The following is a 21270-nucleotide window of genomic DNA, read 5'->3' as shown; positions in this document are numbered from 1 at the left end:
TCTCCTCTCTCCTCCCTTCCTGTGGAGGCAGCCATCACGTGAGGAGAATGTCCCCGTGTTTGTTCTATTTCTATTCACCTGCTGCCTGATTTCTTCCAGGCCCATCCTCATTTTATTTAGCCCATAAGCAGGCTGAGTGCGACTCTGAGTGGCCGTGTCCCCCCACTGGCCGCTGGATTCTGCGCTGAAGGAGAGAGGGGAGCCGCCTGGGGGCAGCCAGGGTGACCGCCGCCCAGAGGCCCGGCCCTAACGACAGTCTGTCCGCAGGCTTTCCCCGCATCTTCCTGCGGCTCCTGGTGAACCCGCTCTTCATGCTGGTGGTCCTGGCCCAGTGCACATTCTCCTCCGTCATTGCCGGCCTCTCCACCTTCCTCAACAAGTTCCTGGAGAAGCAGTACGGTGCCTCTGCAGCCTATGCCAACCTCCTCATCGGTGAGTTCCCCCGGGCACTGCCGGGTCTGGGCCCTCCTGTCGCCCATCCAGAGACAGGCGTGACCAGACCGGACGCAGACAGGAGCCCTAGGGTTCTTGCCCAGGAGAAAGAATTTTAAGGACTTTTTTCCTGGTTGGCAATCTAGAATGTTCTTGGCAGATTTCTTGGGCCCCTATCATTCCAGGCAGGAGTGGGTGGAGGCTGGGGTGGAGGAGGGCTGTCTTTCTCAGAGAGGCTGAAGGCCTGACCGCTTCCCAAAGGGCCTGACATCACTGGGGCAACAGAGGAAAGAGAGGATTGAATTGGGGGTTAAGAAAAATGCCTCTGGGTTTTTTTCCTTCTTCTCCAAGGATCTGAAGACATTCACCTGAATAAGGGGTATGTGGCCCAGTGATTCCCAACCCCAGCTGCACTTTGGGCTCCCCTGGAGAGCTTTAAAACACGCAGACACCCAGGCCCCACCCTGGATTAGTGAAAGCAGAATTTCTGCGGGGGGGCCAGCATCCAGCACCAGTGTTTTTTTGCAGCTGAGGCTTAGAAGCACTAATGTAGTCCCACCAAGTGCCCAAGTGAATTATGGGGCCCAGTTCACAGGTGAGCTTGACCATATGGATGTGGTCAAGGTCCTCTGACCTCTTACGTGGCTCCTGGCTGTGACCTCACCCCTCTAGCTTTTGGCCTCTGTCTAGCACATCAGGCAGGAGGCACCACCAGTGTCTTGCTAACCCCGTGTGGTCATAGTAAGGATGCAGTGAGGGGTCAGGTAATGAAAGGTGCTTCATAAATGCACATTCTGCCCACATCCCTCTGGCTGCAAGGGCCCCACTTTCTTTATTCTTTACACAGGTAGGGCAAGCCTCCATGTCAAGAGAATTGTCGACGTGCAAGTAGTAAATGCTCAGTTAATGACATCTGGTTTTTGCAGTTACTGCAGTAAAACATACCGAATGTCCTTTCAGGAGGCCAAGCCCCCTTCTCTGTGGTCCAGCTTCGTGGGTAGCCCCACCCACTCCGAGGCCTGTACACCCAGACCAGCTTCTTTCTATCTCTAGGTGCTGTGAACCTCCCTGCCGCAGCCTTGGGGATGCTGTTTGGAGGAATCCTCATGAAGCGTTTCGTTTTCTCTCTGCAAGCCATTCCCCGAGTGGCCGCCACCATCATCACCATCTCCATGATCCTCTGTGCCCCTCTGTTCTTCATGGGGTGCTCCACCCCCACTGTGGCAGAGGTCTATCCCCCCAGGTAATGGGAGCCAATGGTGAGGAGATGCTCTTTGCTGAGGCCAGAACCTAGATGTGGCTGCCACACATCTTCCTTTCTGCTTCTTCCACTCTCCTCTCTTCTTTTCCTCTGTTGACCTTATCTCTTATGTGGTGAAAAGAGAAAATCAGGTCTTGAATAGTATGCTCAATTATGAGAAGAAACCAGAGAGTCCTAGTGGACCACCAGCAATCAGGGTTAGGGTTCTGTTTTTTAGAAGCACCAGAAACGAACTAGTTTGGTCTCAGGATAAATCTGTAGGGCTGTGAGCCTCAGGAACCAGGAAATAACTATGTTTAGCATCAGCTCTATACTGGCTAGAATTACAGGGTCTCATTGAACTGCCAAAGAAAGATGAGAGATGGAGATTTGAAAAGATCTGAGAAAGAACAATGAAAGTGATGGCAGACTTGAAAAATTAGGACAGGTGAGGAAGAGGGCAGGTAAAGTACACCTGTCGGTTTGCACAAGGCAGCAGGGTTTTAAGTTTTAGATCTGGCTTCATGTTCAGGAAGGGCTTTGAGGCCCAGGAGGGGAGGTGCTGAGAAGGAGCACTTAACTTTTTTTCCGCTGGGAGCCACCTTTCAACACCTCTTCTTTCAGGTTTTGCCTAATGAGGTGGCAACACTTGGAGATGCCTTACTTTTCAGTCTTGTTGTTTCCTCTGTCTTTCACTGTGAAAGAACCTCTCCTGTCCCTGGTGGGTTTGAGGGAAGGGAGGGTCCCTCAGAACGCCCCCTCCCCCCGTTAGTATTGGTGTTTTGAGTGTGAGCTGAGAGACCAGGAAAGCTTTCACTGGGAGGTTAGCCCAGGGCTTTGTCATCAGACTGGCTTCTGGTTCTGGCCCTGCTCTTTATTAGTTGGGGAAAGTTTCTTAACTTATCTGATATTCAGTTTTCTCATTCACAAAAGGAGTGTCATTCACTGTAGACCTACTGTGATGACGGTGCATGAACAGCCCTCGGGCGCAGTGCCTTGCATTAAGAGATGCTCCATTACTGTTAACTGGCATTAGTATAATCTTATATAATTTCAGCAAAGCTCCAAACTGTGGTTTATCGGCCTTTTCCCAAAGAAGATCCTGAATTTCAGATATGGGGGACAATGAGACTGATGAGATCAGCCAGTGAAACCCCTTGGTTGAAGCTTGGGGGATGGAGTGACCTGGACACTGGCTACGTAGACCCAGAGGCAGGAGCCATCTAGACCCTGAATGGCCTCAAGGGGCCGCAGCCCAAGCCCAGATGAAAGAGAAGGGAAGGGAAATATCGCCCGTGACTCTCCCATAGCACCTGCCGTCTGTCTCATCAGAGTCCTGATTGGTTGGCTGTCTTGACCCTTCTGCAGTAAGGGGTTTGTCAACCAAGACTTTCCAACAATTAGTTGATAGGTTCGGGCTCCTCCTGGTAGAAGAAATGGAGAGGGGCCCTGAGCACAGGCCAGCGTCAAACTCCCCGTTGGCTCCAAGAGGCATAATTCGGATCCCTGGGTGGCGCTGGCCCAAGACAAACAGAGACGCACAGGCACACTAACAGGCGGGGAGCTCACACTGGGCTGGAAAGGAGAGGTTTTCCTTTGGTCTTGCTTTGTTTGATTCCCGTTTCCTGTTTTGTTAGCAGGACACCAAGTTCTATACATCCACAGCCTCCCGCCTGCCGCAGGCACTGCTCGTGCCCGGACTCTATCTTCCACCCGGTTTGCGGAGACAATGGGGTTGAGTACCTCTCCCCTTGCCATGCCGGCTGCAGCTACATCAATGTCACCTCGATAGCCACCAAGCAGGCGGTAAGGGCCGGGGCAGTGTGTGTCCTCGCAGCCTGCTCCTCCGGGGATGGGCGGGGCTCCACCCAACTCATTCCCAGCATCCTGGACACACCCATCTTCTCTCCACCTCCCTCCTTTAAGGTCATGACCAGATTCCTACAGCCCAAAGTCAATTAACAATTGGCCGATGTCCAACAAATTCACATTCCTGAGGCCCAACAGTGCTCAGAGCAGAAATGAGCCAGAGCACTCCTTCCGCGGAGGCCTGCCAGTCTCACCCTGACGGGTGCTAGTGGGCTTGTCGCAGTCCTGCGCCCTGGCCGTGCTGCAGAGCCACATGGGTGGGCCCAGATAAATAAAGGGCAGAAGACCTCTGCAATGTGGCCCCGGATGGTTAGAGCTGGCAGTAGTGACGGAGGGCATTTGGTTCCACCCCTCCTGACACTCCACAGCTGACCTGAAGTCTACAGCTGTTCAGGGGCAAATCTGGGACTAGAACCCAGGGCCCTGCCTCAGCCTGGGGCACATCTGTTCAAGATCAGGTATCTCCCAGCCACCAGCCTTCTGCTCACACAACCCACATTCACCGCGCTCACTTGGCAAGGTCCTGGCCAGCCTTCTGAGCACTGCAGCTCCCGGCCTTCTGGGATCAGCCAGCAGCAAGCCAATTCAAGTTGTTCAACAAATACTTAGCGAACACCAGACACAGCCACGGTGCTGAGGATTCAGCAGGGAACCCACCAGACCAGGTTCCTGCCCTCACGAGTTTGCATTCTACCAAATAAATGCACAAGGGAAATTTAGAAAGTAACCCATCCCATGAAGAGACTTAATCGGACTGAGAGTGCCTGGGGGCCTTCCTGAGGAGGTGACTTTAAGAACTGAACAACCAAGAGAAGACAATGTTATGAAGACCTGGGAGTAAAGTGTTCCAGGTGCAGGAAGGGCAAGCACAAGGCCCCAGGGTGTGAATGAGCTGGTGTAGAAGAGAGAGAAGGCCAGGGCTGGTGCGGAGTAAGGGGCAGTGGCGAGAGTGCTCTGACCAGGGAACAGGCAGGGGCCAGAGCCCGGGAGGCCAGGCTTAGGACTTGGGTGTCCTTTTCCTATGAGCACTGGGAAGTCTGTCCTCCCTGAGGATGCCCCAAGGAGAGGACCGAGTCTTATTCCTTTAAGCCTGTGTGGAGGGCAGGGGCAAGGCTAGCCCATCCACAGGCAAGGATTACTATCCTCCTCTGAGAGGACAGGGCAAGGCTGCATCCACAGCCACCCATGTGGCTGAGGAGCATGGTTCTTGGCAGCAGGAGGCCAGAGAACTGGGACAGGATGCTCTCTCGACTGCCTCCTTGCCGGAGGAGTCTGTGGTGGCTTTTGTGGTTTTCTTATCTTTATTTACTTACCTCTGACTCATCTACTTCCAGAAATAATCTTGACAAGTTTCCAATAACAGCACAAGCACATCAGGACCAAAACCCATTAGCATCATATCAAGAAAAAAAAATTGCAAATTATAAGGAAAAATATTGATGTTTAAAAAAATCCAGACTGAGGGAAGTAGCAGCAACAGTGTAGATAACTTAATTCTGAGCTTCCCAGCAGCCAAAGTAAAGAGGGTATGTAGTTCCAATGTCTGATAGAAGGAAGCATACCAGCTCGTTAGCTCCAATCTTGGCTCTATAACTGCTTTGACACTTAAATAGTCATAGGCTGGTCCATCAGACACTGTGAGAGGGAAGTTGAGGCCATTTGACACTGGCAGTGGCTGCCAAGAGAAGTGAGACTTGCAGACTAGAGACAGAATCTTTTACAGATAGGAGGAATTCCTCTCAGGCAGGAAGCTCAGTGGATTCCACTGTGTTCCCACTGCTATCTCCTCTTGTTTTTATCTTCCTAACCACCCCTGCAGTAAACACACAACAGCTAAAACAACAACCCACAAAACCACAACTGCTGGGCACAGAATGGCCTGACCCAGAGGAAAGCCTTCCCAGCTCCCGGTCCCTACCTGGGTGGGCCTCACCTTGTGGTGGAATCCTGTGTATCCTTGTGGGTGGAACTGCGGGAGGAGCCCAGCCCACCCTGGTCAACTGCTTTTAGTGAAGACAATTTCTGTTGCCCAAACAGTGGTCAGACGTGGGCTCCATTGGGCACCTGAAACTCTCACCTAGTCTCTCCAGCCTCTGCATCCAGCATCACCAGGGAAGAGGGGCGAGAAGGCATTTGAAGTGTGTGGAGGCAAAACAGTAACAGCAGGTTTCCCGTTTCCCTCCCTCTCCCTTCAAGACCTACTTGAACTGCAGCTGCGTGAGCGGAGGATCGGCTTCAGCAAAGACCGGCCCGTGCCCCATCCCCTGTTCCCACTTCCTGCTCCCGACCATCTTCCTCATCTCCTTTGTGGCCCTCATAGCCTGCATCTCTCACAACCCCCTCTACATGATGGTTCTGCGGTGAGTGTGCCTCTCCTTCCCCGTGCTTCCCTCACTTTGTATGTACCCAGCTGCCCCCATCTCGGCTCTCCTGGCCCTCAGAGTCCTCCGGACACGGATGTGTGATGGTCTTGGGGTGATACAGGGAGATAATGCTGATGCAGCGGTGCCAGGGGCCCGTGTGGCATCCCTCACTGCAGCCTCACTCGTCTCACGGCGTCCACGCACCTCCGTCCTGCACGTGGAGGGACCACACCAGGCTACCTGGCTCCACACTGTGGACTCGCCTGTAGATTCACTTATCTTTAAGTCCTAAAAGAACTGAGAGGAGGGAGGAGAATTTCAGTTGGATGCACAAAATCAAGGGAGGAAAATGGGGAAGGTTCTAGAGGCAGAATGATGACTATGGGAAAGGATGCAAATGAGGAAAGTCCAGTGTGCTAGGAGCCAGGTCAGAAGGGCGGGGCTGGCCAGGCGGGAGGTGGAGGAGGGCAGAGGTGTCCCTGAGGTTTGGACAGTGAATGACCCTCCCTTCACCTCACACTCTGTGAAGGAGAAAATAACATTTCAACCAAGTTTGCATACTCACCTCCTGCTCGCCTCCCTCCTGTCCTCTCCTGCCTCACACGCACACAGAGAGGGAGAACCACAGGATTTGGAAGCCCAGGGCCAGGGTCAAAGGCCCAGCTCTATCCTACACTGGTGGAATGTCCTTGGGTGTTGCCAGCCTCGCTGGGTCTCAGTTTCCTTATTTATGAAAGTGGGTTAATGATATTGACCTCAAAAGATGGGTGTGAGGGTTTATATGGTAAAATGGTTTGTAAATACAAGGTACTCTGCATATTGATTGTCATTATTATTAGTATTATTAGCTAGCTAAGTAGCAATGCCCTATTTCCCAGAAGACTAGTAGATGAGGAGGGTCTGGGATTTTACCCTGTTTACAAGTTAGCTTGCAAACTACCAAGCTCCTGTTTCTGTTACTGCTTCACAAGGATGCTGGCAGAAGCCAGGAGACTCCTGGGTCAAAGGCGAAGGACTTTGTTGCTCACAGCACAGCAAACAGCGTGAACCCCCTATTGCATCGTTTATCTGTGCCCCACCAAGTCCTGCTGGGTGACATGGAGGGGCCCAGGTGTATGTCTCACCTGCAGTGGGTTAGGTCACAGCTGAGGAACACCGAGCCTGGGAGAGCCACAGCTAGTACAGAGCAAGCTTGCGCCTGGTCTAGGGGAAGATTTTGTCCTCAGGCCTCGAGGTTGCTCCTTGCAACCACGACCCTGAGAAGCGGCCCAGGAAGCCAGCAGTCAGACCCTGCATTCTTAGCATACTCTGCAAGACCGCCTAGGATGCTCAGAGCCCAGGGCGTATTCCTCTCCCAGCACCGCCTCAGCCTCTCCTCTGCTGCCCCCACCCGCGCATTCCAAGTACCTGCACCTTCACCCAAGGCCCCTGTGGGGCTCCCTTCTGGCACCCGGCGTCAGATGGACCATGGTGGACCCAGGAATCCTTAGAAAGGTGTGTGGGTGGCCATGACGAGGAGCGGGAATAGGAGAAAGAGATTTCATAAGGAAATCCCTGAGCAGTGAGGCTGAGGTGGGGGGGTGCGTCAGATCACTTCCCCAAGGACGCTCAAGCCCCAGTGGTGGGGAAGGAGGGAGGGAGAGCACAGGACGGGCTTTTCTGGAAAACCTCTCCCTGCCAAGTCTGGTCAGGGGCTGGACTGAATCTGGAGAAGAGGCCCCAGGATCCCAAAATGGTTTAAAGATAAATCCCTCTGAGAAAGAGGAAAGAGTGGATGCTGTGTAATGTGGAGAAGCTGAGGTTTAAAGATGACTTTGTCGGTGCCCAGAGCCTCCTTTGTGTCCATCCTGGCCCCCGGCCAGGCACAGAAATACAGGCTGGGAGTGAAGGTTTGCCGGAAACATGTCAGGAGAGGGGGTGGTCAGCGGGCCAGTGTTAATTCAGGGCTGAAGGGGCAGAGACCAGGAGGGGCTCAAGATCTCCATCAGAACCAAATAAACGTTCCCGAGTCTCACTTGATTGAGAACGCAGGGAGTCTGCCTGGGGTTAAGGACCACGACACGGAAGGTCTGCTGTGGACTGGGCCAAAGGAGGGGTCTGTGAGCAGTAAAGAGCGCGTCCATTAGATTGAGATCTGAGGTGCTTTCCACTGGGGGGATCCCAGCAGGTACCTCTCCCCTGCTCCACCCGAGTGGGCATTCTGAGAAACTGAAAGAGGGTCCCTTTCCCGTTTGCTAGCAGAACTATGGAAGTAACACGAAACCCACACCGAGATCTGGGGGTTACTTCTGAGTTTCCCTCCTTACTGTCACCTCAGCCCCAGATGCTTTCCCCCAACCAGTGGTTCCCAGACCTGAGTGTGCACAGACTCTCCCGGAGGGCCCCTCGCGACACAGACTGCCGGGCCCCCCGCCAGAGTGTCGGATTCGTCCTCTGAGGCAAGGCCTGAGAATGTTCATCTCCAACACGTTCCCAGGGATGCAGATGTGGCTGGTCCAGCCATCCTGCTCTCAGAATCTCTGAAACCAAAAACAGAAGCGCTGGCCAAGGGGAAGTCAGACAGGCCATGCGAGGGCAGGTTCTGACGGAGGGAAGGCACAGCCCTGGGTCCTCCTGCTGCTGATTGCCTGTTTTCCTTGGCAGCGTGGTGAACCAGGAGGAGAAGTCATTTGCCATTGGGGTGCAGTTCTTGCTGATGCGTCTGCTGGGTAAGTGTTGCAGACGCGCCCTTCCTGACGAGTGACCCCAGGTGAAGGGAAATCGGAGGGCTGTGTGGTGCAGGACGCGGATGGGGAGAAGCCCCATCTCATCTCTGTTGTAAAGAGAAGCTGTACCAATGCAACAGCAAATGCCAAACCCCGTATGGGTGGTTTCCCTGTCATTTGAGGTTAGGAAAGATTCCATCTCAGACATTAATTCCAAACTAAATTATGTAAGAAAAAGGAAAAGTGGACACAGTGGAGAATGTCTAAGAGCACGCTGAAGGCAGGTATTTTTTCATCTCTCTCCAAGAATTCGCTGTAGGAATAAAAACCTCGTGTTCCTGTCCCAGCCAGAACAGCTGCAGAGCCCTGCCCTGGCTTCCCTTCCATTTTACAAAACCCACTCCTCCCACCTCAATTCAGCAAAGCGGGGACCTCTGCCGGCAACCCTGCCTGCTCTCCAGCAGCCTGGAGCCCACGGAGGAAGGGTGCTGTGCACGTGGAAGGGAGTGTGAGCTGAGTGCGGGGTCCCCTCCCTGGGAGTGGGGACACTGCGGGCCTTTCCCAGATGGCTCGTGCTAGACTGTCCCTTTTAGACACTTACAAGCACCAGATTAAACACAGCACACTAACGTGGAGACCCCTGCAGTGACAGGTACTCAAAGTAAAGGGACTGGACACATTTATTAAAGACCCGGGGGCCCACATGGCTGTGGGGAGTCTGGTGGCTGCAGTGGAGGGACTTCTGTAGCGGTCACAGTGCACTTTCTGACCTTGAACGCTGAAATCCCTGTAGAGCCCACAGTCTGGTCTGCACTTGACCCCGCAGCGGCTTCCGGGATCGCTCTGGGGAGACGTCTCTCCTGGGGCCTGCTGCACGCAAGCCCTAGGGGGCCCTCTCCAACCAAGGTTGTGCAAGGTGTTGGGTGAGGCGTGAACCAGCTTTTTCAGTGGTTGAACATTTCTCTGGACTTTATTTCTATTCAGGGAACATCATTCAGGAAGGTCAGTTCTTGTGGCCAGTTTCTACCCCTAATTAACCTGGAGACTCAGGAATCAGCAGGGTCTGAGAAGAGAGGCTGGTTCTTGAAGGTTCTCATTTCCGGATGGAGCCGCAGCAGAAGACTGTCTCTTCCTTTCCTCTAAAGCAGCATCTCCCAGGGTCCTAAACAGAATCAGGGAGGCTGTTCTCAGCACAGTGGTTCTGAGAATGAGGTGGCCTGGGCTGGGAGTGGATCCAGCCAAGCCGCTCCCCAGTCCAGGGTCTGCCCAGAACTGTGGCTAAGGATGCAGGGGCTGGCGTGAATATTTGGCAGCTGTAGGGCCTGGGTCTCACCTCTCAGCAGTGTGGAAGTTCAGGGGGCCTGGGGCAGAGGCTCTGAGCAGCCAGGGTCTTCGGAGGATGTTATCTAAGACAGCAGGGCAGCTTGGCCTAGTGGAAGAACGTAGGACTCAAACTTCCAAAAACAAGAGTTCAAAGTCCAGCCCTGATCCCGCCCCACTATGCCGTGGTGAGCTGGCCGAGCCCACCTTTCTCCCTGTTAAAATGAGGGCGCCCACCCACCTCCCGGCTGCTGGGAGGCCTTAAGGACTCGTGCCCTCAAGAGCCTCCTGCCACCCTGTGGAGCCCAGCACGGCTCCACTTGGGCCGATTCCAAGTAGGGGAACTGTGTCATTTGTCTGAGCTGGCGCACGGTGACATCTGTGACCCACACGGCCCTGAAAGGATGGCTCGGGTCTCTTTTCTCTCCTAAGACTCAAGTGAGAGAGTAATTCAGGCTTCACGGAAAGCTATTGTGCTTTGCAAAGTTGCTGTGGATCCTGGGGTGGGGCAGAGCTGCCCTCATGCATGTGAGCCGTGCAGGGGCGCCGAGGGATGCGGGTGGGGCTCGCCGACAGCAGCACCGCGTGACCTGGACTCTCTGAACTCTCTTCCCGCTGGGGCCAGCCTGGCTGCCGTCTCCAGCCCTCTATGGCCTCACCATCGACTACTCCTGCATCCGGTGGAGCTCACAGTGCTCAGGGAGGCGAGGGGCCTGCGCCTACTACGACAACGATGCTCTCCGAGACAGGTGAGGGCCCCGCGTGCCCAGGCCAGGCCCCAGGCCCGAGCTGAGGGCAGTCGTCTGCTCTAGCAGTTGTGGAGCTGTCAGGCCTCTGACTGGGAGGACCAGAGGGGTGCTGCCATGGGCAGGGAGCGGGGGCCACCAGTGACACGCATTTTGGGGCTCACAGAGAGTCGTCCAAGAAACAAGCCCCAGGGGCTGCTCCGATGTGGCCCCCTGTCTGCGATCCCCCCTGGCTCTTGGGAGGGACAGCAGCAGAAAGAGTTTTGTCAAAGGGACAGAGGGTGGTTAGAGCCCGAGGGAGAAGCCATGGCTGTGCAGTGGTGATGCCAGGCCAGCCTCCTGCTGCTCAGAAAGAGGTGGCCCATCCTGGCTCCTGGCAGAGGCCAAGGGCAGGTGGGTCCAACCTGCCTCAGGTGTCCGAGCCCAGCTGCAGCGCCCCTGAGTTCTGCACCCCTTCTGGCCACCTCACCTGCTGCCTCATGCAGACAGAAGCAGCGAGGTAGGGGGTGGGGTATAGCTCAATTGTAGAGCATGTGCTTAGCATGCACAAGGCCCTGGGTTCAATTCCCAGTACCTCCATTAATTAATTAATTAATTAACGAACAAACAAACCTAATTACCTCCCCCTCAAAAAACTTTAAACAAAAACATGAAAACAAACAAACAAAAAGCAACCGTGGGGAGAGTGGGCTCGAGGGGCTGGATGGGATCTGGAAGCGCTGTGGGAGTGGCATAGAAGGCCGGGAGAGGGTCGGCCGAGCAGGCAGCGGGAAGCTACCCTCTCCTTCTGGCTCTGCTGGGAAGTTGGGACCCTGCAGGCTGGCTGAGGCCGCAGTGTTGCCTCTGGCCCTCTGGGGGGTGCCAGGGCAGGGATGAGGAGCACTGGGTGCTCCATGTCTACTCCCCGCCCAGTCCCTGGGAGGCTCCTACCCTTGAGGATTAAAGCAATGAGGAAAGCTGTCCCCACCGGGTCCCCACCTGGTCCCCACCTGGTCCCCACCTGGCTGGGGTCGGGTCCTTACCTGGGTGGTGACGACACACTGTCTAGGCCACTGTGACAATGATGCCGCTCTTCCTGGTGGCCCTGGCCCTGGGACGCGGGCCCTAGGGCCTCCACACCCCTCAGCGGTCCCGTCTCCTGCCCCCAGGTACCTGGGCCTGCAGGTGGGCTACAAGGCCCTGGGCACACTGCTGCTCCTCTTCATCAGCTGGCGGGTGAAGAAGAACAAGGAGTACAACGTGCAGGACAAGGCCGCCGGCCTCATCTGACCGTGACCTCGGCCCGCGCCCTGCTCGCGGGAGCGGACCCTGCCCCACACCTGTCTATATTACTAATGTTAACATGGCGTCTCCTTTTTGTTCCCTAAATAAGAAAGAAAACCCCATTGCCATTTTCCCTCCCTGTCCCCTCCTCCCAAAGCCCCCGACCCCTAGGGTCCCTTAGGGCTGCTGTGCACCTGGGCCCGGTGGGCACAGAGCTGGAGGGCTGGGTCTTCCCTGGCTCGTTGGGCAGGGCCCCCAGAGGCCCAGGCTCACTCTGCCCGACGGGGATGCTCACTGAGGCAGCTCTGTCCCCCACCAGCCCCTGCAGGGGGAGACCTGGGTCTCCCCCTACGTGGGGAGACCTCTGGGTCTCTGCCCAGAGGAAGAAGTGAGGGGCTGAGTTATCACTGGCCCGAACCAGCCTAGGGGTGGCCTGGCTCAGCCGCCTCTGCATCTGGGTTTAGCACCAGCACAGGCCCCAGGAGGGGCTGGCTCCCTTCCCCTCAGATGCTCGCTCCCTGCCCCAAGAGGCCACTTTGGGAACTGCCAGGTTGGAAAGTGTGGCCAGCCAGCTGCTCCCTCTTCCACCTACACTCAGGCACCAGAACTGGGACTAAGACACCCCGAGAATGGGTCATCCAAGTGCTGTTCCCATGAACTCTCGACCCTGCCGTGTGCGGCTCTGCGCACATTTATTCCGGGGGTACTTCTCAAACTGGGAAAGCCACATCCTGGGGAAGCCGAGGCAGGCTGTGGGTGGCCATGATGCCACCCCTACCCCACGTGTGAAGACAAGACTCCTCCTCTCAAAGTGATGGGAAGACCCTCCCCAAGTTTCCTCGGGTGCAGACGACCGTGGCTTCACACCGGCTCCCCTGTCTGGACTTAGCCTGTGTGTTGTGGAGTAAAGAGGCGGTCAGAGATGTCAGCCAAACAAGTGCCAAAACCGAGAGGTTGTCAGAAGCTGCCAAGCTGGACGGCCAGCTGAGCCCAGAAAGGACAGGCCCCAGAAGGTGACTTCCCTGGTTCCCAACACGCCTGTTATAATCGTCAACATTTCTCAGCCTCTTCTCAACCCCCCAGGGCAGAGAGGCACTGCTGCTGTGGGGTGGAGGTTCAGAGTTAGAAGGCAACAAAGGAGGCCTTTCATCCACAAATATTTTATTTATTGGAGACTGACTTTTGTATAAGGCAGCGCTAGTGTGTGGTTCTCCCCTGAGCTTCCCTGTGGTCTCGCCTTCCCGCCCTCCGTCTGTAGAGAGGGCTTGCTGGGCAACGCGGGAGATGCACAGCAGGAACCAGAGATGGACTGAGCCCACACCTGGCCTTCGGAGACAGAGAGCTGACTCACCCTGTCCCCTGGGGCAGCTGGCCGTTGGTCATGGTCACAGGCGGATGGAGCTGTTGAGTGCCTCTCCTTCTGGTCCCGAAGCCACTTCGGGAAAGGCCTCATATGGTAGAATGTCAACGGCCACTCTGCCATGGGACCAAAGTCTTTGTGAAAGCCACTGCTACAGACAACCTGATTCCAAAGCCACCAGCTCTGTTTCCTAAGCTCTCACTCAGGAAGGGAGGCTCCATGCAACCTCAGGGGGCCAGTGTCAGCCTTTCAAACGGTCCTGCTTGGAAAATGATTCCCTGCGACTAACCCTGGTCCTTCTCGCTGCAATTTAACCAAATTCTGAAGGCGCTGCCTTCAGCTGAGCTCATCAACAGAGAATGCCAACCTTTAGATTCTGGAAGATGGTTGTCCTCTCAAGCCTTTATTCTATTATGATATTGCTATTAATATATTATAATTTTGCTACTGATGTAACTTGGTCATGAATTTGCACTGTCATGTATATCTGTCAGAGGGCCGACAGAACTTGTGCCTTCTGGCCAGAGGGGATGCCCTGACACAACCCTCAGGGGCCCACGGCCGGGGGGATGGGCGGTAACACAACTCAACCCATCAGCCTGGTACAGAGCAGGCGGCAGACACCTCTTGTTCCGTCAGTGAATCCCTGCAGGGGACTGTCAGATGCCCACGGTGCCGGGCTCTGGGGGGGCCTGATCCCTGCCCTTGAGTTTCTGTGCAGAAGTGGGGTTGGACACGAACAGCTAAGTCCACGATACAGAGCAGAACTAATGTCATAATCATCACCGATCACTTGGTCACAGTCAGTCCTGCTGTTTCCGCAGCAAATCTTTCCAACTGCCAACAGGGACCGTAACACTCACCTTCATTTCACGTCTGGAGCAGAGCTTAACAAGCCTCCTTGAGCGTCAGACTCTCATAGAGGGTGTTGTTAAAGCAGGCTCCCAGCCCTCTCCACCCAGCTCCAGGGCTATTTATTTAGGTCTGAGGGGGACCCAGGAGTGACACTTCTCACCGGCCCCTTGTGTGAGGCTGATGCGGGTGGTGGTCAAACCCAGCGTGGTGGGTCCCTCAGAGCGTCAGGGACGCCCACTTACGCTTAAGACCACCGAGACGTTGACACTCAGGAGGCCTTCGGTTAGCTCAGATGTGAGTGGAGGACAGGGTGAATCTAATCTGGGTGGCTGCCATCAGGGGCTTGTGGGCTCAGAAGACAGCACAAGAACTCACATTTATATTAGGTTCTCACCAGTCCTGAGAGGGAATTCAAGCCTGGGAGTGCGAAATGTGTCACAGTTAGTTCTTTAAATTGGTTGTGTCTGACTTCAAGCATTCATGCTGCTGGCTGCCTGGAAATTCAATATCCACCAGCCTTGGGCCTGGCTCCCAGAGCCATCCACAGGTCCTTGGATCCTGCCACCGGGGGTCTTTGGTCCCTTCCCAGTCTGAGGCCCCCTGTCAGCCCTGCTTCTCCCCAGAGCCTGGAAACCTTGCAGCGCCCGAGACTAGGGCCAGCTCCCTGGGCACACCCCAGCCATGCTCCCCGCCACGCCAGTCCTAGGAAGCCTGCCCTCTGCCTCACTCCCTCTCCCAGTCCCTCAAGGGATGAACAAAATGGAAGGAAAGGAAGAGTCTGCAGGAACCTTTTAATTGCATCCTTCCTTGACCTTTCTTGGCTCCAGATACAGAAAATGCAGTGATAATTAAACACCATGTTGTCATAAATTATCCTTTGGCCCAAAGCCCTCTGGAGTGATCCTTCCCATAGCCCCATGGTAGAGGCCAGACTGGTCTTCAGGCCCCAGTTGAAGATGAGGAATTTGCAATCAAGGAAGTAACCACTGGGGTCAACTCTGTGCAAATAACTGGCCAGACCTGGACTCAAACCAGGCTGTCCAGCCCTGTCTGTCTGCTCCAGCTCCAGCTTATACTGAAATTGGAGGCGGGTGGAAGTGCCTCTGTTCCCAAGGGAGTTCACTGGCCTGCCAGGGGCAGGTGGGGGCATCTACTGAGGGTGAAGGGAAGTGGGTGATGGAGGTGGAGAGAGCCAGGTAGTGTTTCACTTACCCACCTTCTATTCAGGTCACAACACAACATTACAACTGTTCATTAACCAAGGCAGCGTCAGCCCTATCGCACCCGGAGTCAAAAGAAAGTCACAGAGAAAAGGGACAAAGGAAAAAAAGGCCATCAGGAGAAAAGGCCCCCAGAGGGCTGCACACAGACAGACCTTCAAGGGGACACCTCCACCTGGTGACGGGTTAGCAGATCCTCGCTTGGCAGATTCTCACGAAGCCACATTGTGATTTTCTCCAACCGCCCTCAAAGATGGAGAGATACAGCTAAGTTTGGGGCTGGATCTAGTCAGTATCAAGTTGATATTAAAATATTATATTACAGATTCCCAGAGGAGTTGGCAGGTGCTGTGTGTGTGTGAAAGAAAGAAACGGGAGAAAAAACCCCAAAACAACAACCCAAAACCCCGTGAATCCAAGAGAAAAACCTTACCTTTTACAACCACAGGAACTACACACCTGGGAGAAGTGTCTACCTCCTGCTAATAGCACAGATTTCACTATAACCTTCCATCAGAGGTTAAATATGTGAACAGGTCGTGGGCAAGCCCTTGGCAAATCGTTACCGGAGAGAAAGTTTTTCTCCCATGACACACTCTGCCCGTTCGTCCACTCTCTGCTCCGTCCCCGCCCCTGCTGTGCTGTTGCCACACTGCACGGTGTCACCGCAGCCTGCTGGCGTCCCTGCCCCCTGGGCACCTGCTCCAACTCAATAACAGTGCACGGACCTTTACAGTTTGCAAAACCACCCATTCATTAAACAAATTCCTGTAACTGTAACTCAGCATAGGCTTGGCTGTGCTGTAGTAACAAACGTCATCCATCTGTCATGTGACATGACGGCAGTGCATGTCTGGCTCACCTAAAGTCTACTATGGGTCTGGGTGACTCTCCGGGACATGTGGTAGCTGAGTACCTTTATTTCATAACGTCCTGCCTCAGGTGATGGGGCAGGGCCAGGAAGTCCCCGCAGGTCTTGCACTGCTAAGGAAATGTTTTGGCCCAGAAGTAACATGCCTCGCCTGCACTCGGGGGCTGGCTCTAACGAAGCAGAGTGGAGTGGTGGCAGAGGGCGATGCAGGGTCAGGGAAGGGTTCTCCTGTGATGGTAGAGATGTGCTGGGGCAAAGAGCCACAGGATCCAGGAGGCTGAGGAGTCAAAGAGAAGGGCCCTGAGGAGGGGGTTGGTGAGCTGATCCCCAGTAGAGGAATCTCACCCAGATCTTCCCGCAGCCCCGGGGAGGCCGGTACAACTAGTCCTGTCCTACAGATGGGGAAAACAAAGGCCCTCTGAGTTGTCACTCGTGCCTCATTTATTCACTTAGTACCTGATGTCCATGAGGACAAAAGGGAACACACACCTGGTCCCTAACCTTCAAGGGCACATAATTAGGAGCAAGAATAAGACTTTAACAGAAGGCAAAGGCCAAGTGCTGCGAGCTCATTCAGAGAGGTCAGAGAAGCGGCTTGATCCTCGTCTTGCAGGATAGGCTAGATTCCAAGAGATTTCAAAGTGCAGGTGAAGACATTCCAGGCGTAGGTCAGGAAGCAAGGAAACCTGTGCCAGTTCTGAGAACTTGCTGGACACAGGATGTGTGAAGGAGAGCCAGGGTCATCTCTGGAGAGGTGGTCGTGTCCCGGCTTAGAACTGGAGGGTCTTGAGGGCTGCCTTGCACCATGAGTGGTGGGACCAGTCTGGTCCTGTCTCCTGGCTCAGGGCCCAAGCCCACCTCTTCCCATTCAGGGCCTGAGAGGAGGGCCTAGGAGCCCCAGCCAACCGATCCCAGGGAGGTGCTTCCAGCTTGGGTCCCCTCCTGGACTCTGGCTACCCTGGGAAGGGGCTACTGCATGGGCCATGTCATCCTTCAGGGAGGGGCCCCCAGTACCCCCAGCACACACCAGCCCACCCAGCACACTCCCAGGGAGTCCCCACTTCTGGTGTTGGGAGGAACCACTCCTTTGCAGCCTCCTTCTTGGCCGGAGCTCCAGGGCTGCCCCAGCCCCGGGGAGGGACTGGCAGGGTCGGGGTGGGGTGGGATGGAAGCTGCTCTATCCCCTCCCTTCCCCCTCCACCTCCTATCTCTCCCTTTCCGGGTGCTGAAAGCCCAGGCTTGGAGCTGGGAGTCAGAAAGACTGAGTCTCAGGGCAGACTGGGGCAGCTAATTCAAAGGAGTGTCCATTCAGACCCCCGGTGTGTCTATCATCAACCCCTTTCACTTTGCTTTGTGGTCCATAAATGTGCGATACGTCGGGTGTCCCCTTCTACAGACACCAAATCCATAAACGTGACCTCAGAGGTCCCAGATAGGGGCCAAAATTTGCTTAAACTTCAGTCTTCATTATGAGGCAGAAGCTTTCCCTTGGGTCCCCACTGGCAGACCCAGGCAGGTTTCAGTGTTCCGGTCCAGCTCCTTCGCCCCGGTTGCCTCTCCAGACACGCCGAGGTTCCAGAAGGGCTCCTGCAGCCCAGCCTTTCAATAGCTCAGGTGTGTTGAGCGCTCAGACATGGTTCTAAGAGCTTCCCATACGTTTGCACCTTTAATCGTCACCACAGTCCAATGAGATGCAGTTATCAGGCCGTTTGCCGTGAGGAACCTGAGGCACAGCGGGCTATAGTCCAGGTTCCTTTTCTCTCCTTTCCACCGCAGACAGGCGGCGCGGGGCAGGCGGCTGGGGTCTGCAGAGCCCAGACCCGAGCCGCGGGAGCCAGGCCAAGCGACAGGTGGCCACCAGGGGGCGCCGCCCGCCGCGCCGGGGCCCTGCAGCGACACGCGGGCGCACCACGCCCCGCCGGCCGGACGGACGCAGGGGAGCCCCGCTCTGCGTCCCGACCGCGCACCTTGCCGTGGGCTCCCCGCCACCCGGCCCCACGCTCCTCTCTCAAACCAGCGTCCTCGCCCTGGCGTCCTCGGGCCTACCGGGCTCCTCTCGCCCATCCCACGCCCGCATGCATCCTTCCATCCTGACCTCCCCGAGCAGCCCGGGTCTGAGCCCGCCTGCGCCTGCCCACCGGACGTGGCCTTGAGATTTCCCTCTCCTGTCCCGCGATAAAGCACCATTTAGTCTGTTTATCTGTATTTTCGGTACAAAAGTGTGATAAACACATTACAGGATGAGAAAAGTAGAGAAAAGGATGCCAGGAAGCAGCGAAAGGGCCCGCGGGCACACACGCGGCTTCCTCCATGCCGTCCGCCTTGTCGTGGGCAGGGCGGGCTGTCACCCTAGCCCGCCGTGTGGGGTCCCTCCCCACAGCGCCGCCGCCTGGGGAGCACAGTTCCGCCACTGCAGGGGGCTCAGGTATCCTCGCGTCCCTCCTTCCTCTCGTTCCTAGAGCACCTCCTGGGCCCTGGCCCTGAGATAGGAGCGGGCACCAGAGTGAAACCCAAGTCTACATCCCGAACCCTGTCCATCCTGGGGCGTATCCAATCGCCCATCCTGTCGCATCAGGCAAGTGCTGGGCACCAGGCTTGTGGCGGTGAACAAGACAAACAGAACCCCTTCTCCCTTGCAATTTACACTTTGGGAAGGAAGACTGACATAACCAAGAAGGTTCACAAATCGTGTGGCTGCAAATGGCTAATAATCAATTACAGGTGCAGCAGTACCAAGAAGGAAAAGTGTAGACAGGTGCCTGGATCGAAATGCAGGGCAAAGGTGGGGTATGCGGTGGTAACACGAAGGTAATACAGGCCAGTTCCCTAAGGGCACTGGGGATCAGGAGCTGAGGAGGCAAGCTCTAGCTGAATCTCTCTCTCTCTTTTTTAAATTAGGTTTTATTTTATTTTTTTTTTATTGAAGTACAGTCTGTTACAATGTGTCGGTCTCTGGCGAACAGCGCAATGTCCCAGTCATACATGTACATATATACATTCATTTTCATATTCTTTTTCATTAAAGATTATTACAAGATATTGAATACAGTTCCTTGTGCTATACAGAAGACACTTGTTTTTAAATCTATTTTTATATATAGTAGCTAACATTTGCAAATCTCAAACTCCCAAATTTATCCCTTCCCAACCCCCCACTTTTCCCCTGGTAACCATAAGATTGTTTACTATGTCTGCAAGTCTATTTCTGTTTTGTAGATGAGTTCATAGTGTACTTTTTTTTTCTTTTTTTTTTTCAGATTCCGCATGAGTGATATCACACAGTATTTTTCTTTCTTTTTTTTTGTCTTAACTTCACTTAGAATGACAATCTCCAGGTCCATCCATGTTGCTGCGAATGGCATTGTTTTTTATGGCTGAGTAGTATTCCATTGTGTAAATATACCACATCTTCTTTATCCAGTCGTCTGTCGATGGACATTTAGGTTGTTTCCATGTCTTGGCTGTTGTAAATAGTGCTACTATGAACATTGAGGTGCATGTATCTTTTTGAATTAGAGTTCCATTTGGATATATATCCAGGAGTGGGATTGCTGGATCATATGGTAAGTCTGTTGTTAGTTTTTTAAACTTTGTGCCCGTTTCTCTTAGTTCTGTCAGCCAAGAGGCTGCCGTGCACTTCTCCAAGCCTCACGGCTTCCGGCTCCATCCCCGCTGAACTCCCCGTTGCAAAGGGGGCATCCCAGCGTAAGAGCGCTATTCCTGCTTTGCCGCTCTCTCCCTGCAGGGCGAGTCCTGCACTAATTTCCTTTTTCTTCTTTTTTTTTTTTTTCCTCCTGCCAGGTTTGTGAGGAATTTTGTCTTTTGAAGAAAGCAATGCGCTGTCAAAGTTCAGCAGGTGTTCTGAGTGAACGGGTGGGTCTGTGGATGTCTCTCTTGGTGTATTTGTGGGAGAAGGTGAGCTAAAAGTGTCCTACTCTGCCATCTTGGCTGCTCCCCTCCGGCTGAATCTTGAAGGATAGAGCAAGTCTGTTGAGCAGGGGCCTTAGAACAAAGGTGTTCTGGGCAGAGGGGACTGCAGGAGTGAAGACTCAGAGATGAGGAAGCTTGAGGTGCGTTTGCCCGGAGGGCAGGGGTAGGTGGCACAGTTACAAGCTGCAGGAGGCTGAGTGTAGCAGGAGGCAGACTCTAGAGGGAGGGCCTACCATGTACACCTCTTTTAGTTACTGGGTGCTGCCTGTGGGTAACGGGAAGCTACTGACAGGTTTTTAAGAGGCAAGATGCAACCAAATTTCTGGGTTTAAAAGGCTGCTGGCTCTGCATGTGCACTTGGGAAGGGGAGACTGGCTAACAAAGCTAGGTTCTTAGGAAGGAGGCCTCCTTCTTGTCATTGTCGCTGCTGGGGGCACTAGCATTAAAGGAGATCAGAGCTGAGATGGTCCAGTGGGTCCAGAGCTTTCCAGGACCCACAGGCTCCCAGTGGCCTGGCTGAGCTGCCCAGAGTGCTGGGGGTTAGCATGAGACCAGCTGGAGTGGGGTCCCTGCACCAAAATGTGCCTTGTTCGAAAGCAGATGTTGGAAACTGGCTGTCTCTAGGCCCAACACATGGGTTCTAATTAGCCCACATGACATTTATGTTTTTAATTAGCTGCAAACATTGGGAGACTTTGTATCTTGGGTTTTGTTTTTTTTTTTTTCTGGGAAAAACCCTGGGCCAGCCCTCCAGCCAGACATTGAGGGACTGGAGCCGAGTAGAGACCACCCTTTCAGGTGGTCTCTTTATTCGGAAGGTTGCTGCGGTCCCCACCCTTAAAGAGTCAAGCTAAGCCACCAGAAATCCAGGTGACTGTTGGAAAGGACTGGTCCAGAACTGGGGCCAGGAGAAGGAGCAAAAGGCTGTGTTTGAGAAATAACCGCCAGGTGGATGACTGCCTGGTTGAAGCCATGAGGGACAGTGGTGACTACAGGGGGTTGGTTTGGTCCAAACAGAACTCCCATATTGCTCCCCAAACCTCCTTTCACCGACTTTCCCATCTCACTTAGTGGCACCCCTATTGATTAGACCAAA

At 54.5% G+C, this 21270-nt stretch overlaps 1 protein-coding gene across 2 annotated transcripts in view; it reads left to right on the top strand.

The window, feature by feature from the left end:
* The window catches only part of SLCO2A1 (solute carrier organic anion transporter family member 2A1), a 76952-nt gene extending 63203 nt beyond the window's left edge, over nt 1-13749 (top strand). The window contains exons 8-14 of one of the 2 annotated variants that reach the window (XM_072955075.1): nt 268-432; nt 1486-1675; nt 3313-3478; nt 5738-5901; nt 8548-8612; nt 10555-10678; nt 11824-13749. In XM_072955075.1, the coding sequence (XP_072811176.1) occupies nt 268-432; nt 1486-1675; nt 3313-3478; nt 5738-5901; nt 8548-8612; nt 10555-10678; nt 11824-11944 (995 nt within the window). In that variant the 3' untranslated portion in view covers nt 11945-13749. Of the gene's footprint in view, nt 1-267; nt 433-1485; nt 1676-3309; nt 3479-5737; nt 5902-8547; nt 8613-10554; nt 10679-11823 lie in introns of both variants that reach the window. The other variant, XM_072955026.1, reaches the window with a different exon arrangement.
* The last annotated feature ends 7521 nt before the right edge of the window (nt 13750-21270 follow it).

This window comes from Vicugna pacos, chromosome 1 (genome assembly GCF_048564905.1).
Source record: "Vicugna pacos chromosome 1, VicPac4, whole genome shotgun sequence".
Classification (NCBI taxonomy): Eukaryota; Metazoa; Chordata; class Mammalia; order Artiodactyla; family Camelidae; genus Vicugna; species Vicugna pacos.
Note: the sequence above shows the minus strand (reverse complement) of the source record. Positions and strands in the feature narration are given on the sequence as shown.